The 18,293-nt window shown below is 50.6% G+C and overlaps 1 protein-coding gene across 1 annotated transcript in view; it reads left to right on the top strand.

Annotated features, from left to right (window-relative positions):
• Positions 1-18,293, top strand: part of CACNA1E (calcium voltage-gated channel subunit alpha1 E) — a 228,082-nt gene that overhangs the window by 69,019 nt on the left and 140,770 nt on the right. The window contains 3 exon segments of the mRNA XM_044439166.1: positions 2,527-2,630; positions 4,119-4,271; positions 7,790-7,971. Of these exon segments, the coding sequence (XP_044295101.1) occupies positions 2,527-2,630; positions 4,119-4,271; positions 7,790-7,971 (439 nt within the window).

Genomic DNA, 18,293 nt, shown 5'->3' with positions numbered 1-18,293 from the left:
CAGTCCTGACCCTGCTTAGCTTCCAAGATTAGGCAGGATCAGGCACTCCAGACTACTTTTGCTGCTGTTCCATTCAATCTGTTGCATAAGCAGGACCTCCACACCGCCAAACACTACTAGTTCAGAAAGCGACTTAGGAAATAATCAGAAACACTCATTTCCAGGTTGGGATAGGTCAGTGGAGTGTCCTTCCAGGAGTTCCACTGCCCTGCCTGGCGTTGGAAGCAAGCGTTTCTGCTTATATCTGGGTATTCCTGGCATTGCTAGCTAGCCTCCCATTGTGCTTGCAGTGGGAAGAACTGGATGTTCCCCTGATTATTTTCCTAGCACTTACTAAGATATAAGGGTAAGTACTTACTGAATGGGGCTGCAGGTGGCGCAGTGGTTTAAACCGCTGTGCTACTGGCTGGTTGATCGAAAGGTCGCTGGTTCGAATCCACACAACGGGGTGAGTTCCCGTTGCTCCGTCCCAGCTCCTGCCAACCTTGCAGTTTGAAAGCATGCAGATGCAAGGAGATAAAAAGGTACCACTTTGGTGGGAAGGTAACGGCGTTCCTGCACCTCGGTGTTTAGTCATGCCGGCCACATGACCACGGAGACCGTCTGCGGACAAGCGCTGGCTCCCTCGGCCAGGAAACGGAGATGAGCACCGCCCCCTAGAGTCAGGCATGACTGGACTTTAATATCAAGGGGAAACCTTTCCCTTTACCTTTTTACTTACTGAATCTACCCAGAGTGTGATTGCTCCTCTGTTTACACCCAGTATGATGCAGCGACCCATAGACGGGGTGTAGGCTAGCCCAAGGAGCCAGTCTAGCTAAGGCTGGTTCTTGCCGCAGCCCTTGTGTCTTCTGCCCACCCCTTTGCCAAACTCTGCCTGGATTGCTCCACAGCTTGTTTACTGGCTTGTGAGACTGAGAGTTAAAGGAGCGTGTGCCCCCTGGTTTGAAGAACATTAATCTCGAGAAGTTGTCACCTGTTACCTGGGGAAAGACTTCTACCTTCACAGGGCTGACTATGTGCTGGATTGATTGTGCCCTGGGGGGAGGTTAAATTGATGCCATGAAGAAAAGTAGCAATTTTGAAGAGCAGCATCTTGACGACTCTAAGAGCCTGGGATAGCATTATACAGGACCGCAAATGGACTGGCACCATTCATGTCCTGGCTGGGTGGCCTTCCCTTTGGGACAGAAAATAACTCTGGGTTTGTTATGAACACCCCTGTTTACTGTCAGTGTCCCAGAATGACTCAGAACTGATGGCACCGGCCGGTTTTTGCTAATGCTCTGTGTGCTGACACTGTTATCCCTGAACCACTCGATCGGCCTCTCACCGGGACAGGGAGGAACAGGATAGAAGTGTTCAGAGATGGTTCCAGAGGGTAGAAATGCTGAAGCCCCCCTTTGGCTGCGATCTCCAGACTGCCGGGATCCAAACCATATTTTAGCGTCTAGTACAAAATGGTAACTTAGGCATCCTGCACATCCTGGAACACAGAAACACGCTCACATTTTTTAAAAAATTGAGCTCTTGAATAGGAATGCAAGACTTCTTCTTTGCCTGCAGTTCAGAAAACAATATTCCCATTCTTTCAATGCCTGCACCCTCCACTTCAGTGTTTGCATGGCTGGTAGATTCCTCTGTATTTAAGGAGACCTCTTCACGAACTATTACACTCACCTGAAATCTCCTCCATCTGTTGTTCTCGGCGGCTTCTAGTTCCTTGCCTGCCTTCCTGTTAATTTGCTTCTCTCCACTTTTGTTAGTTCTTAGGTATGTACATCAGGGTTACAGAATACTGGCTGGGGATCAGTAAAGATGCACAAACTTCATCATTTTTAAAAAACTTAAACCTTCATTGAGTTTTCAAAAAAATGTGCTTACAAAAAGGAAATTAGCATTTCAACAAGAACATCGATGAGAGTAAGAGTTATGAAATCGCTATGAGAAGGTGTGAACGCTGGACACTGAAGAAAGCTGACTGGAAGAAAATTGAGGTGTTTGAAACATGGGGCTGCAGGAGAGCTTTGTGAATGCTCTGGGCCAGCAGGACAACCAACAAGCCGGGCTTCTCTTATTCGGACTGGGCCTTGCCAACCAGTGGCCTCTCTTTGCTGCCGGCGTTTCGCACGCCTGCTTCCTTGGCTAGAAGAGAGCTCCACAGACAGGCCTGGTCCCAATTCCCGCACCCAGGGCTCGCCATTCGAGCCCCGAGGCTCTTGCACAGAGGCCCTGGGTGTCTGGTCGAGGCTGAGTGACTTCTGATATTGATGCAAGTGCCAGATTGAGCTGGAAAATGAGAGCCCCGGAGCCGGCGTGCGTATTTTAATTGCTGTTCGGCATGCGGGTGCTAAGTTTAGACTGAGAAATGGCTGTTGACTCACAGTGGAGGATAAGGTGCACCAATTCCGGCTGTCAGGTGCCTGGGGGTGTGCAACGCCCCCTCCCGCAGGGGGGGAGGCAAACCTCTCCGCCTTGCCCACGGTCTATGTTTAGTAACCTTCCCTTTCTCCTCTTTGTCTCCAGCATTCTTGCGACGGCAGGGACTCATTTCAACACCCATGTGGACCTGCGGACGCTGCGGGCAGTCCGAGTGCTCCGACCCCTGAAACTCGTCTCAGGCATTCCTAGTAAGCATTCGGCGCTCCCTCTGTCCCTCTCCGCCTCCTTCCTGGAAGAGCAGTGCCGGCGTTTGCCGCACATCCTGTGCCGTGCTCAGGAAAGGGCTTTGCTGCAGGAGATGCCCAAACCCTTTGGGGTTCACTCTTCAGGGGTCCTTCATGGTTAAACAGGGGGTGGCTCCAAACCTGCCAGCCCTTGGGGGCCTGCTGGAATGGGGCACAGGAGGGGGAGAAAGGCACCTGGGGGCCAGAAGATGGACGGTGGCTGCACCTGGTGGCTCCGGTGTGAAATAGGATGGAGGTGGGAATGGCACGAATAGCAGAATCTCCACGTGGCCCCTGGTCCTGCAGATGTTGGGGAAGGAAACGAAAGCTGTCGGAGAAGCCAAGGAGGTGAAGTGGGGACTTGGTACCCCAACGGATGGCTCCGCCTCAGAGTGGTGCTACTGTGTCAGCCAGCGGTGTGCGTTGCCCTGCCGAGCAGTGAGAACTGCTTTCCCACCCAGGCCTGATGTCCTGATCAAACATCCGGGGAAGCAGGACATGTCTGAGGGGTGGCCGGGGCACTGCTGTCAGCCCTGGTGGACTGTGAGAAGCGAAGTGGGGAGGCACTGAAAGGCAAGCCAGCCCCATCGTGGGCAGGCGTATCGGGTTAGATGGCTGCTCCCTCTTGTCTCCAGAAGGACCAGTGGCCGAGGCTGGGGAGCCTGGCCAAAATTTTCTCAGGATCCAGCGCATAAACCGTGGCTGAGTCAGCCATCTGCACCTCCTGCTTCTGCATAGTGAAGTGCGTGTCACCAGCCCCTTGCTGGAACACGTGGGGCAGCATTCAGGCCACCGGGCGCCTTGGGAAATGTAGTTCCCAGGGTTCCCGATGCCCTTAGTAATGCCACAGTGGGGCAGCAGTGTGGTGGGAGCGAACTCTGAAGGGTTCTGGTTCTAGCAAGCTCAGAGTGTGGGGCTTAGCCTTCCAAAACATGCATTTCAAAGCCTCCCCTTTTTGCAGCCCTCTCCATCAGGGAACTTTCACGAGGCAGGCATTTACCCTGCATCCAGGCGCTGGGTCTTCCAAGGGCTTCTCTGTGAACTCTTACCCTCCCCTTGAACTCCTTGGAAAACTTTTTTTGGCCCACAAGCTGAGGGTTGTAAAGCCATCGGAACTGTTTCCCATGCAAGCATCTCTCTGTCCTGCAGATGCATTTGGTCCCTGTGGCACATTGTCTCCTGGACCTCATAAGATGCTCTGGGACTGCCCAGGTGGCTAGACAATCCTTTGCCTTGGGAATGATCACCCGGTCTCGCCTGCCTTGTCTCCCCAGGCTAAAGCATTCTGGTAGCCAGCTTGACTGGCTTCTGCCTGCAAGGAATGCTTCCCCTCCTCCTCCTCCTCCTCACCCAGGTGCTTCTCCTGCAGCAGGGGGATGCTGGGCTGGCTGGACCCCATAACGGCACCGCTTTGTAACTGGCCCTTTCCCCTTTCTCCTCCTTTCCCCCAAGGTTTACAGATTGTGCTGAAGTCCATCATGAAGGCGATGGTGCCTCTCCTCCAGATCGGCCTGCTGCTTTTCTTTGCCATCTTGATGTTCGCCATCATCGGCCTGGAGTTCTACAGTGGAAAGCTGCACCGGGCCTGCTATGTGAACAATTCGGGTGAGGACTGCTCTGTGTTTCCATCCTTCCTTCCTTGTAGATCCTGGATTTCCCACGGCAAACACTATGGGTAATATCCTGTTGGATGGCACTGATGGGGTAAACAACAACAGCAGCAACTCTACGTCTATTCTGCCGTTTTGCTCTTGCACGGAGCCCAAGGCAGCTTACCTAGTTCTCACAACAACCCTGTGAGGTAGGCTAGGCTGAGATTGAGTGCCTGGCTTGAAATCTAAGGCTGAGAGGGGACTCGAGCCCCAGTCTCCTGAGTCGCACGCCTGCAATTTTAACCGCTGCACCACACTGGCTCTCAAGTAAGACCAGGCTTGGTAAAGCCAGCCTTGAATGTTAGGTCTAGTTGGCCACTAGGTGATGATTCTGTGCTGCTTTGACTGCTTGCATGTAATTACACATTGAATGTACCCACATATTAGAAAAATCCCTCCAGAGAGTATTTCCTCCAGCGAGGAGGCTAGGCTCAGACTCTTCTCCATATCCTGATTGTTTCGTGATCGAGTGATTTTGTTTATATGAGAAGCGCTTAATCCTGTGACCCCAGCCTGCAGTCCACAGCCCTGACACGGCCTCGCCACCATTGTGAGAACTCAGCCCAAGCCATGGGAAGCCGTCAAGCTAATGGCAGACGCCGTTCTGCCAATAAAGAGCACCTAAAAATAAATAAAGAGCACTGAGAGCCAGTGTGGTGTCGTGGTTAAGAGTGGGGACTGGGACTCAGGTGATCTGGGTTCGAGTCCCCGCTCGGCCATGGAGCCAACTGGGTGACTTTGGGCCAGTCACAGACTCTCAGCCCAACCTACCTCACAGGGTTGTTGTTGTAGGGGTAAGATGGAGGAGGAGAATGATGTAAGCTGCCTTGAGCCCTTTGTAGGAATAAGGCAGGATATAAATTGAAAATAAATGAATAAATAAAAAGAGCACAAGGAGGTTCCCCCTTTCCCTGCAGTTTGCAACTCTGTGGGATCTGCATGGATAAAAAGGAAGAGAGGACGTCATAAAATACAATTGTCACCATTATTGGGTGGACTGTGATCAGGAACCCATTTTATGGTTGCTTGCTTGCTCGCTCGCTCACTCTGCTGTCCAAGTGTCTTCAGCTTATTCTTAAAATGGACTTGGACTGGACAGCTTTAATGTACACGGTTATCTTCTGCGAGCCCTTCCAAAGGTGCCCTATCCGTTGTAAAGAAGGATGCACAGCTATCTTGCCCATGTACAGGTTGCAAAAAGCCATCTCTGTCCAAGAGTGTCCTAAAACTACCCCTACCCCTCCCAGCTCTTGCTGTCCCAAAGGAAAACACCCCAGGACAACTCCTGGTACTTTTAAATAGCAAATTTAAATTCCCATGGAAATGCCCTTACATTTTGCAGACTTGACCCTAAGTCACTCGCGCGCGCACGCGCGCTCTCTCTCTCATTCTCTCTCTCTCTCTCTCACCCCGCACTTTGGAGGCTCATTAAACCTAGCCAGGAAAGGAGGTACCAGGAGACAGTTTTGCTTTGTTTCTTTGGGAGCTGCTGTTTTTATTCCTGGAATGTGGGCGGATGTTTTCATGGCAGTACTGATCCTTTGGGCATCAACATTAACCGAATCGTTTTACAATGGGGCTTTTTAGAAAGGGAAAGATCCTGCATTCTTGAAGCAGTGTTCCAGCAGAGCTGCACAGAGAAAACCAGAGTCATTGAAAATCTACCACTACCAGATGGTATTTGTGGTTGTAAAGTTTGTGTTTATATGGCAGGGGTAATTAGGGGAACCACTGTTTTCACTTTGCAGGCTCAGAAGTCTAAATCACCTAAGGTGTGATGCATAGGCAGAAAAAGACCTACAACTTCCAGGATGTTCCAGACAGCCAACAGCTCTCTGCTGCAATTCTGCTGGGAGTTGGAGGCTTTTTTTTCTGCCTAAATATTCATTGGATGGTGCCCTCGTACTACAAAATCTCTACATAAGGGTGGGGCTAAAAGGGTGGATGTCAGTTCAGCTCTTAGTAGCTTTCGCTTAGTGCTGGGGAGGAATAAATGAACTGCAGTTGTCTGGATTGTTAGAGGAGGAGCAGTGCCAACGGCTTCCTGAACTTGGAGACTTGGAAGGGCGGCAAGGAAGGAAGTAGAACTGATCTTCAGGTGTGGGGATGTTTCACTGGAGACCAAGGCCAAGGCCATCCACACTGTTGTATCCTCAGTCACTGTATATCGGTGTGCAAGCTGGACAGTGGAGAAAGCTGGCAGGAAGGCGGCTGATGTTCTTGAAACATGATGGTGGAGGAGAGCATTGTGAATACAAAAACTGAAAGCAAAACCAAGTGGGTTCTGGATCCCATCAAAGCAGAGCTTTCCCTAGAAGCAAAACTGACAAAACTGGGGACACCAAATATGAAATCCTGCATTCAATAATGTAGGTTGATACGAGCAGTTTGATTCTTCCTTGGAAAGGTTAGTATGGGAAAGTGTGATCAGACATCTTCTTTCAGGGCGAGTGGAACTAGTGGCCTTCTGCCAAGGAACCCCTTTTTCAGGGGCCACTTGGTCAGGTTGTGGGACATAGAGGCAGCTCATATAAAGAACTGGCCGGATCTGGTGGACCTCCTCGTAGCTGCATGGGCACCGGGACCACACCCTGAGACATGTGGTTGCAAGGCAATGAAGGACAACGCGGCCTTCCTTGATCTTCTCAACAAAGAACCCCCCGTAGCTTGGGTGCCCTTGGCATCATGCCCTGCAGTGGGACTCACACACATCCCCAACTGGGGGTGCCTTCCCCTCATGCCATCCAGGAGAGGTGGTGGACGGAGGAAAGGTAACAACCATAGTTTAGAATCATAGAATAGAAGAGTTGGAAGGGGCCAAGAAGGCCATCGAGTCCAACCTGCTGCTGTTGCAGGACACCAAGTCACACCCTCCCACTCGGGGAATGTCTCCAGTGTAGGAGAGCCCATCATCTCTCCAGGCAGCTGGTTCCACTCACCTGCTCCCTCGCTTCTGATCAGCAACTGCTGTCAAGGAAGACTGGAGGTGCCAGTGGCGCAGCTGGTGCTGTTTGCAGTCCCCGTTGCTCCTTGCCGCCATAATGGGCAGCCCAGGGGTGGTGGCGACTAGCAGCAGCTGCACCCGCAACCCGCTCTCCATGCCTGCCGGGCCTTTGTGCTCATGAGGAGCGAGCAAAGAGCCGCACAGCTCCTCGCCCTCGCTCTGCCTCCCCCCGGCTTTGGAGGAAGGTGAGGAGCCGCCCCCACAGTGGATGGAGGCTGGAGAGGTGAGTTCCGGCCATTCAGACAGGAAGAGGCGGCTCCGCACTGCCGCAAGGGGGCAACAGTTGCTTGGCGATCCCACCTGCCTTCGGATGCCTGCTTTTCACGCCCTCTCCGTGGATCACCAGCTTCACTTGGATGCCGCTGAAACCCGAAGGCCTAAGAACCCTCTGCTCTCCTGTGCCTTTCACGGCAGAAGTCCACGGTGCCTTTTGTTCATCTCTGTCCCATCTGGCTTAATCCGTGCAGGTGAATTGCAAGAGCTGGACCCTCCTCACCCTTGTGGGGTGCAAGGATGCCCTGCGGGATACGAGTGCAGAGACTGGATCGGTCCCAACGACGGGATCACGCAGTTTGACAACATCCTCTTTGCCGTGCTGACCGTCTTCCAGTGCATCACCATGGAAGGGTGGACGACAGTGCTATACAACGTGAGTAAGACTCTGGGGGCAGGATGTGATGCCCTGGTGGGAAGCGGGGGGGGGGGGGGGCACCAAACTTGCTTGTCTAGAAAGTGCCAGCATGGGCCTTGGATGGAACCAAGCAGATTCAGACCGGCGGGATGCCACTGACGGATGCTAATTTAGACATTCAGCTTACCTTCCTTTTGCTGCTTTTGGTTTGCTTTTGCTGCAGGGTTTCCACCTGGTCCACGGTGTACCCACCTCAACAGCTTGCTCTTGTGTTATGCAAGAGCGCATTGAGTTCTTTCAGTGCTCTTCTTTTAAAGTGCACCATGTGTATGAATCGTGGGATTTTGGTATTTACATCCTCAGGCATTATTTAAACAAGCCAGCTGATGCAGCAGCAACTCAGATCTTTAAAAAAGAAAAAGGTGGATATAAATCTAATAAACAAACAATTTCCCTTACTTTAACCCCATGATTTTTGGTGCTGTAGCACTTTTGTCAGCACAGGCAGAGTTGCTCAGATCCGTTTGCCTGGTTGCCTCTGATGACTAAGAAGCACTTCCAGATGGCTAAGTGGGAAAACTTTTGCCATTGGAATAATTTATTTATTTTCTTTTGGGATGTCAGTTTGTGTGTGTGCGTGGGCAGGCGGCATTTCTGTTTTCTTTTGCATGCTCGTAACTTTTGCACATATACTTTCAGAGCAGGTGTAATGCGTACAATCAGATCCTTTCACCGCCATTGTGTGACAAGCAGTCCTAGGAAAAGACAGTAATTTCCCCCCCCAGACTAAGGGGTTGTGCTATTTTAGGCTAGGAACAGACGGAACGGGGAAGGGATCATTGCTTTCAGTTCTGCTAAGCAGCATTTTGCAGGTTTTGGGGATTTCAAAAACCTATGAACCTGTTGTACCAGAGGCAACATAGGCACTAATTAAATATGGATCTCTTGTGCATACTTTTTGGAATTTTTTTTTTTTTTTTTTTTGCCATGGGAGATCTGTGAGGCAGGACAAAACTCTGCCGGTGACAGGCCACAGTTATCCAGGATAGGTTTCAGGCTGAGGCAACAGAGATCTCTAGTGCAGTGATTGTGGTAAAGATCACAAGAACAAGCAAGAAGGAAGACGGCTGGCAGAAAGCTTTGAGCAGACTGCCGGCACTGGCGTGAGCTTTATGTACAGCTGCAGACCTATGAGCCCTGCCTTGCCTGGGTGAGCTGCAGCTCCCAAAAAGGACACATTCCAGCTGGGAGCACAGCAGTTCTTCAGCATGCTGGGGTTGCTTTGTGGGCCTGCAGACAACCTCGGCAAGCAGGACTGAGATCAGTCAGCACTGCTTCCACAAGGTACATGCAGAGCCTGGAAAGTCGATGGAAGGCTGCCTGGGGAACTCCGGTTGTTTGCTCAGATGGATTTGGGCCTGGTGGTGCTGCTTCGCCTCTTGTCTCCAGATTTAGGCTGCTGGGCCATCAGGTCCATAGAGCTCCTTCTAAGTGCTTGTCTTCCTCCATGCTGGTACTGAGGTCTTTCAAGGCATCCTGCTCCCCTGTCAGTGGCCCAATTGCTGGAAAATGTTGCCACACCGACTCTGGTTAAAATAACAACTGCCTGGCTCCAGTCGCACACAGCTCCTGGCTTCTGTTGCGGGGTTATCTCGTATTTTTCCGGGATTGTTGCTGCAGCAGCAATGGTTAAGCAAGGATCGCTGGAGCGTCTGTGTTTGTTCCGCAAGTCCGTGCTGTCGTTGTCTTTCACTGGGCCACGTGGTACAATTTGCAGAGTTGCAGCCGATAACATTGGCCAAGCGGGAAAAGCATGGAAGCAAAGCATGGAAGTTCGTAACCGAGACTAGACTGTTGCCGGTGCGAGTCTTCTGAGGACAAGCAGAGCTGGTGGTCATCCAAAGTTAGGTTCTCAGCGTCCCCCAGCTTCCATCTCCCTCCATCTCCTCCTCTTTCCGCCACGAACTGCACTTCCTGAAGCGGAATAAGTCCATTCTAAGGACACAGCACAGCTCTGGGAGGAACTGAGTTCTGCAGCTGTGCTTGTGGGCACCCATGGGTGAGGTGAGGAAGGGGCTTGCGCCCAGTGAGGTTCGGATATGGCGGGTGGGAGCCGCGCGGCAGTGTGTGCTGGCCAGCACCTTCCCCTTTCTGCCGGGCAACAAAGGACGCCTTTTCCTTGGTTCCTGCTGCCTGCGCTACTGCAAATAGCTACACCCAGCAGCCCTCAGCACCTTAGCAAGGCTACTGTAGAGAATAATTATGAGTGTTTTGTCTGTGTGTGAGAGACGGCGAGTTGCAGCCCTCTCCCAAGAGGCAGAAATTATGTGCTGGATTCAGTTTCGGGCTGGAACTAAAATAAATTTTGAACAATGAACTCCTTTGTTCATTTGTTCGTTCATTCATTTGTTCGTTCATTCATTTCCTTTATTTATTTAGTGTTTTATATCTCTTTTTTTAAAAAGTTGTAGGACAGAAAAAATGATAGAAGACAATCACATTCAATCAAAATAAATAATCAAATGAATTAGAAATTAAAGGTTAGCAGAAGGTACAGCTATAAATGATAATATCAATGAATTTTAATAAAATCTGTGGAATCCACAATATAATGCCTAACAGGAGTACAGCCAAGCACTCAGAATAAGGGGAGCGACACAGAGTGATGTTCTGAAACCAAAACCCAGTGGGTCTCCTGAAAGTATTTGGAGGAGAAAGTATCTCATAGTGTAGGGGCCACCTCCAAGCATATCCTGCCCCTTCAGCCAGCCCTCCTAGGGTTGGGCATGGAGGCACTTAGGGGCAGAGTCCCGGCCAATAACCAAAACATGGGGAAAGGAAGCGGATTTCTTGCCTTAAACGTACTGGCATGTTACTATGACATTTGAGGCTTGCTACAAACGCCGTGAGTTTCTGCCTGCCCACGTTGTGTGGCCCTCTCCAGTCCGTCGGCTGCTGAGCACAGCCTGGAGACGGGGCTGCCCTGGTGCTGGAGGCATTTGGGAGGGTGAAGCAAGCAGCGGGTGCTGGCGAACAGGTGCCGGTAAAGGCCCAGCACTTCAGGACCTGGGAGAGCGCCAAGAGAGCGCCCTGAGTCTTGGCGCAAAAGCTGTGACTGAATGGCTGGGCCTTATGCTTTAAATGCGTGTTTTTGCTAAAAGAGGAGCCCTGAGAGCTCAGGGGCAGTTTGCTGTGGGGCGCAAAGAATCAGAACCCCACCGAACCTGCCCTGCCTTAGTTTGGTTCCCACTGTTCTTCTCACAGACCTTGGCCACCCTCCACCGGGTGCAATGTAAAAGGCCTAGCAAAAGCACTGTTTATTCTTCATTGCTTCCTGTTTTGGGTAGCAAGAACAAAGGACAAGGTGATAGGTCTCATGGGTTCACAATTGTTTTTGCCCCCAAGGGAACACCTCGCTCATCCTGCCAAAAGCCTAGAATACACAAGAATACTTTGTGAGCCAGAGAGCAAGACTAGACGGGTCGTTCTTTCTGCCTTCATCGGCCTCGTGGCTGTAGGGACGAAGGGGGCTCAGCCATCGGCCGATCAGTCCATAACTGCCAGGCCATTCCACAGGGATGCCACGCTTCCTCTGGAGCAATGCAGCCCTTACTTCTCGTGAAAGATGCATAAACGGGAATGCTGCACTGAGCTGCTTCTGAGCAGACCAGCTCTGGGTGCCTTCTGATAGATATTCCCAAGCAAAGACGGCCGGGTGCTTTCAGAACTTGTCCCTGGCTTCCCGCGGCTGCTTTTCCACGTGGATCTGGTCTTTCTGGTTGTGTGTGTTCTCCCGTCCCACTGCTCATCTTGGAGAGACTTGATTCTCTTTGGAATGGGAGGTGTTGCTGGAAGAGGAGAAAGTGGGTGCAAAGGATCGCTTTTGTGAGTGATTGCATGTCTCTGCTGCCCCTTTGCATGCATTGTGCTTCGGTTTTCTCTTCTGTGAAATGGGTGACTAAGCGTTGGGGATCCAAAGACTGCTCTCTGCCCATTGGCTGTGTTTCTCGTGTGCCCTGGATGCTGCCTTTTGTGGCACCTTGGCCCCATTCCTGCCTCATCCATCAGATTGGCCTCCACCCTCCACGGGGGAAGGGTTACCTTGGTCGCTTTTCATTACCTGCCCATGGTCTTGGTGGGATGGGGACTGTGTTCCCCCTCCACTGCTTGTCGCCGCTTTGGCAGGAAGCATCCTGCCGTCAACGCTGGCTGGCTGAGTGCGTGGCATCATGCTGCCAGGGCTGCCCGTGAAGGTGCTTGGCCTTCAAGTCGGTGCTTCCCCCTGGGAAATGGCCAGAAATGAAGGGAGGGCATTCGAGCCGATCCTCAGTTGGCACCATGAGGGTAAACCCCTGGTAGAAGGAAAACCAGCTTCTGCTTGTATTTCAAACTGCATTGGAGTTGCCCTCCCTGCTTCAGACAAGCCGAGCTGTGCCGCCTGGGGCTCCTGGATCCTCATGGGCCAGAGGGAGAGGCGAAAAGCAGAAGGCGAGGAAAGAAGATGGCAGAGGCGGATGGTGGATGGGTTCTCTGCTGCCTCTTTGAGTACCTTCCATGGTGGGATGTTGGGTCACGATGGCTTCATTGGGCAGGCAACTTGGTCGCCCAGAACTGGGCACTCCAGAGGTTGGCATGTCACTCTGGACTCTGGTCATATCCTGCTGCCGACTGAAGCCAGGTGGAGCCTGGGGGGGGGGTGTGGGGGCAGCAGTATTGCCACCAGTCAAAGCCTGAATTTCCCACAGGAAGCGTTCACCACCCACGGTGTGTGGGATCAGGGGACCTTTACCTGATGAAAAAGGATCTCTGGCATTTCTGCGTCGCCGGCATTAATATCGCTCCTCAAGTCTCAAGCAAAGGTTTTCTTTTCTTTTTTTTTCTTTTTGGACCTGAATGGTTAAACAGTGCAGAAAGGAGTGGGTAGTTACCATGACTAAATGGAAGTGTACAGCTAAAGCAACATTGCTCTAAAAACAATCTTCTATATTTGGGTTCAAGATTTTTATTTTTACTGTGTTGACGTATGCTTGTACTAAAGTTGTTAAATCACAGCCTGCAAGGATTCGGCACCTTTGGGGGGTCTGTTTTCTCAGCCCCTACTCTAGTTTTATGCAGAGTTCGTTTTGATAGCTTCCCCTCCATCCAACAGCATCTCACAAGAACATCTGGGGAAGCCGTTAGGGATGCAGAAGAAGGGCGTCCTTTGGCGTCAACCAGCATCGAGGCTGGGACTTTGGCTAGCCAGATCCCTCTGGTGGAGGTTCTACTCGCTTTGGCCATGTTGCCTTCTTGGCGTGCCTTCCCCTCTCTTGCAGGAGCTCAGTTTTAGGATAAGCACTGAAGTCTGCTCTGGGTTGAAGCGAGAATGCTCACCATCTTGCATGCTTAACTTCAAACCTGTCCGATGGACATATAAGATAAAGGAATCAAAGAGGTGAATTACCGAGCTCTGAAAAGATGTGAGGAAGATGTTTCCTAGCAGGATGGAGGTGCTTCTTCCAACCGGTTTATTCTGTAGGCAGGCAAGTGTGAGAGATAAATGGAAACAGCCGCTCCCTTGGACGGCTTCTGACTTTTCACATGCAGCCCAGAGCTGCACGTGCCACAGCTCTGTGCCATTCGTGCAGTGCAAGTGGTTCTCAGCACTGCCTAGAAAATATCCCCCTCTCCGCTTGAAGAGCTTTCCACCCGACAGAGGCCTTGCCCACCTGTTCAGCCAAAGGAGGCCTTGCTAAGTGAGAAGCACTATTTCTGAATGGTCATCCATGTAGGAATACCGTGCAAGTAACTTGATGCAGCAGAGGAGAAGATTTGAATGGCTGATCCCACTCCCTGGTGGGACAGTTTTTTGCTGGTGGGGAAACACTGGGCTGCCCATTCTGCCACCTCTTCCTAATGCACACCTAGAAAAATTAATGCCAAGACCTTCTACAAATGTTATAGAATCACAGAAGAGTCGGAAGGGGTCATGAAGGTCATCAAATCCATCCCCCTGCTGTTGCAGGACACCAAGTCACACCATCCCACTCAGAGGGCTGCCCAATTTCACTTTGAATGTCTCCAGCTGGGAGAGCCCCCCACCTCTCCAGGCAGCTGGTTCCACTGTCGTGTTGCTCTGACTATGAGGAAGCTTTTCCTGATGTCCAGCCTGAATCTGGGCTATCGCAACTTGACTTATCTGTATTTTGATTATTATGTATTCCCCATACAGAAAATGCTTCCATGTAGTAGTGGGGAAGGAGAGAAAAGTAGGTAACCAGGACTCGCTTTGTGCCCAGGGCTGGCATGTTTTTATTCTCAAGCTTAGCCCTGGAAAGTATGAAGTAGAAAGAATTTGACTGCCACCGAATGCATGCAGAAATTCGCTGTCGGCACAAAGGATTTCCTGATCACAGAATAATGTTTCCAGAGGGGCTTCAGCACCACTACTGGTTTTTCCTAGAAATTAGGTACTGCACACAAACCTCGTGTTCACACACAACCTGCTTTGTGTCATGTGTTCATGGGCTTTGCTGTTTGAGGCATTTCAGCTAGTTTGGGCTTCTCAAGGTTATCCCTACCGCAAAAACAGTGCATGCCAGCTTATAAGGTCCTGGTGAACTGCAGGAGGTTGCCTCATTTTCCCTATACGGAAGTTCCTCCCCTGTGGAAAATAACAGCAACAAACTCTGCAAGCATGCAATTCACAGATCTGATGAGCGTGAGGGGGCAAAGTGAGGGGGCTCCTTGTCTTTCCTTTTTCTCCCAGGCTGCCCGCATCCCAAAAATGATTTAGATAGAAATGTGTAGGCAGTCAGGATAGGAAACAAATATTGGAGGCTAGGAACTGCTTGCAGACTTGTTTCCAAAGCTGTTGGAAGGAGTGGGAGGTGAAGGTTGAGGTGGCAGGGGCATTTAGGGTGAGAGGTGGCAAGATCAGAGGAGCGGTGGGGGGAAAGCGGCAGCGCTCCCTGTCCCAAGGGGGGCCATATGGCCTAATTGCTACATGCCTTCCGGCATCGCGTGGAGGCCTGGCTGTCTAAGGAGGCCTTCGGACAAGCGGAACCGGGAATCTGTTCCGTTCTCTGATTTGATTATCATACTGTTTTTTCATGCTGATTTGGTATTATTTTAATTAATTGTATCTCTATGCTTTTAGTCGGTTGAGTTGTCCTAGTGGAAGAAAAACAGAATGCAGCAAAGAGGACGCTCTCTAGAGACATACCAGAATGTATTTGGAAGTGAAGAAATAAAACGTGGTTTTAGCAGTGGCTGTGTGGAATGGCTTGGCAAGGGTGCTAGTAAAAGTGAGACATGCTGGATTGCTTGGCTGGTTATTTCTAGAGCAGGAATGGGGAATCTCTGGCCTGCGGAGTCTGGCTCACAGAACCGGCATGGGCTCCTCCAGGGCTCTTTCCTGAGAAGAGCAGCCACAGTTGGCTTGCTTCTGGGACCCTCTGTAATGGGAAGGCTGCTTGTGCTTTGCTCCCCCTCCCAGCAAGGAGGTCACTCAGTCGCAGGGCAGTTCCCCCATCGTCCCCGATAACAGATTGGAGGTAACAGCAGGGATGCAGCTCGGCACGTCTGGGACTTGGCCAGCCCTGGGAGGAGTGGAGATGACAAAAGGTTCACAAGGCTCGGATGCCACTTGCCTGATTGCCTATGGAGAGTAATAACCACATTTAAACATCCAGGCTGAGAATCTGCCCTGCCTTGTCCCTCCCGTCCCTCCCTTCCCTGCCCTGCCCTGCCCTGTCTTGTCCCTCCCTGTCGCACCCTTCCCTTCCCCTTCCCTTCCCTTCCCTGCTCTGCTCTGCCCTGCCTTGTCCCTCCCTGTCCCTCCCTTCTCTTCTCTGCCCTGCCCTTCCCTTCCCCATCAGATTACACATAACCAATACGTGTGCATATCTAGAAGGCAAGTAATAATATTTGCAAGCTGCAGGCTATTAGTTTTTGTTTATCCGGCTAGGCCATGTTTAGCTCACAGGCTGAAAAAGAACTTTTTTCCTTCTGCCTTTTTGCAGAGGATGGTTTTTATACTCTCTAGTAAATCATAGCTGGCCCCTTGCTTCCAAACAGGTGGCGCATCATTGCTATGGCTCAGGCTGTCCCTGCACTCTCATGCGCCGCGGACTGGCGCGCTTCTCTTTGCGCGTGTTTGTCTCCAGGGCTGAAATCAGCATATGGGAACGCAATGCCAAGAGTGTGTTCACAGGTTGCATATATCAAATGACAGCACAGTTGCTCAGCCCAGCTGCACCTGCATCGACTGTGCTGTTGGGAAAATGTATATCTGTCACAAAAGAAATATGAGCGAGATTCCTTATGGAGGCGGCGCACGATTTTGAGAATACCACGAGCTGCCCAAAGTAACGCGGACCTGACAGTGGGCAGAACTGAGCTGGAGCACCACAGACAGAAGGCCTGCCCGCTAGACCTGACTCAAACGGCAGCGGGAGTTGCGAGGCCTCTGGCAGGAAGGGGGCAAGACGAGTGTCCAGGCTATGCCATCCGACAGAAAATGGCTTTTCCCCCAAGGATCCCCACAAGTGTTCTTCTGCAAGCCTCTCTCCACCATCCAGTTCAGGCTGCTGAAACTGGAGTAAATGAATGCACAGAGACTTCAGTGCACTGAATCATGCTAACCTTGTAAGCCACCATCAGAACTCTGCGTGGGCTGAGCATTGCGGAGTGGAAATGCTTCGTAAGTTGGTTTGTTTGAGTCAGGTTTGGAAACGAGCATTTCACAGGCGGTTTATGAAAATGAGAGGGCCAGGGGGGCAAAGTTCTGGCCACTGCAAGGCTCCCCAGTGAAGTTCTCGGCAAATCGGAAGGCACCTATTTAAGAAAAGCATCTGTGAACTTTCCATGGAAATGTGAAAGAACTGCACTCAGCTTAGCTTCATTTATAGACGTGTCTCAGGCATCTTTCAGGCTCACCTTGGTACTGAAAGAGACATGGCTATGTAGATATCCCAGTGAAATATTTTGGATGCAAATATTTCTCAAAGGTGCCTCTTCCAACAGCCAAGAAAATATATTTTACTAAATAACAAAAAGGCCCTGTGTTGACCATCACACACATTTTCCCCATACATAGTAATATTTCCAAATTCTGCAGCACCTGCCAGTGAAGCTGTGAAATCTATTTCTATATTTAAGTAGCTAAGTAAGTCATGGTATTGTTGCATCAAAGAGATGTAAGTAAGAAGGAAAGATTTATTATTAGATACAAGGACAGTACATATCAGAATATGTCTGCAATGAGAAAACAAGCTCTGAATTTACTAAAGGATATGGAGGAAGAACAGAGGGAATTTTACGTGTCTCTTTGTGCTATCCAAACATCAGTAACATGATCAGAAATCTTTTCGTATCATTAGAAATGTTACAAGAAACTTTCTGGCAGGTTTGGTCAATGCCTGTTGGTACTGAAAACAGCAGAACAGGATTCAATTGGGACCAAAGCCAAAAAGAAACCAAATGCATAGTTACAAGATGGGGATACAAGAACAAATGAAGCCTGCTTTTTAAATGGGAATACTAACAGGAACTGTGAGAGCAGCAGTACGTCTAATTAAAATGCATGTTCAGGCAGAAAGACAGAATAGAGACCAGATTTGTACTGAAAGCACTTGGAGCAAATTCAGCTCCATGTAAAAGGTACCTAGCAAGAGGGATGCAGTGTTATGTATCATGATTAATAAATTGTATCTGTTTGGCAAAAGCAAAACCTGAATGAAACAGAAATCAAAATATAGTGTGTGGGGACACAACAGAATGTTTGCTTCTGTTTGTGCAGTTGGAAGAAGGTGACTGGAGTGGGGGGGGGGCAGGCACAGGATTGCTTGGGAAGGTGAGCCCCCTCCTCTGTCTCCCACATAGCAATGTGTCCCTCCGCAGCCTAGTGCATTTGGAGGGGAGAGGGTAATGTCAGGCTAGTAACTGGGAGGGGCGCAGGTCATGAGCAGAGCCGGTTGGAGACAGGGGTCCGACTAGATGACCCAGGATGCCCTTTCTGATTCGCTCTGTTTCTATATCTTTAAAAGGTAGATTTATTTTCATACCGTTGGTCATTCCCCCCTCCCCCAAGCCACTATATTGAAAATGCACTGGTTTACCTGTGAAACACACAGCTAGTCTTCTTAATGGGGTGTGAACCAGGAAATTCTTCCAGACTTTCAGTTAAATATCAGCAATGTTCGCACCTTTCTTTGATTCCTGGTAGCCACACAGGGCCGGTTGTACTGTAGGTTAGCAGAAGGGATGCTTCCTCACCTGACGGAAGGGTTGCTCGTGCGTCCTTGCCTTGTCTCAGCAGAGATGCTTGCTGAATTCAGAGCCCATCCAGAGCCAGAAGG

The sequence above is a fragment of the Varanus komodoensis genome, unplaced genomic scaffold, assembly GCF_004798865.1.
Source record: "Varanus komodoensis strain SLA01 unplaced genomic scaffold, ASM479886v1 scaffold34_1, whole genome shotgun sequence".
Classification (NCBI taxonomy): Eukaryota; Metazoa; Chordata; class Lepidosauria; order Squamata; family Varanidae; genus Varanus; species Varanus komodoensis.
This window is presented reverse-complemented; position numbering and strand designations above follow the sequence as displayed.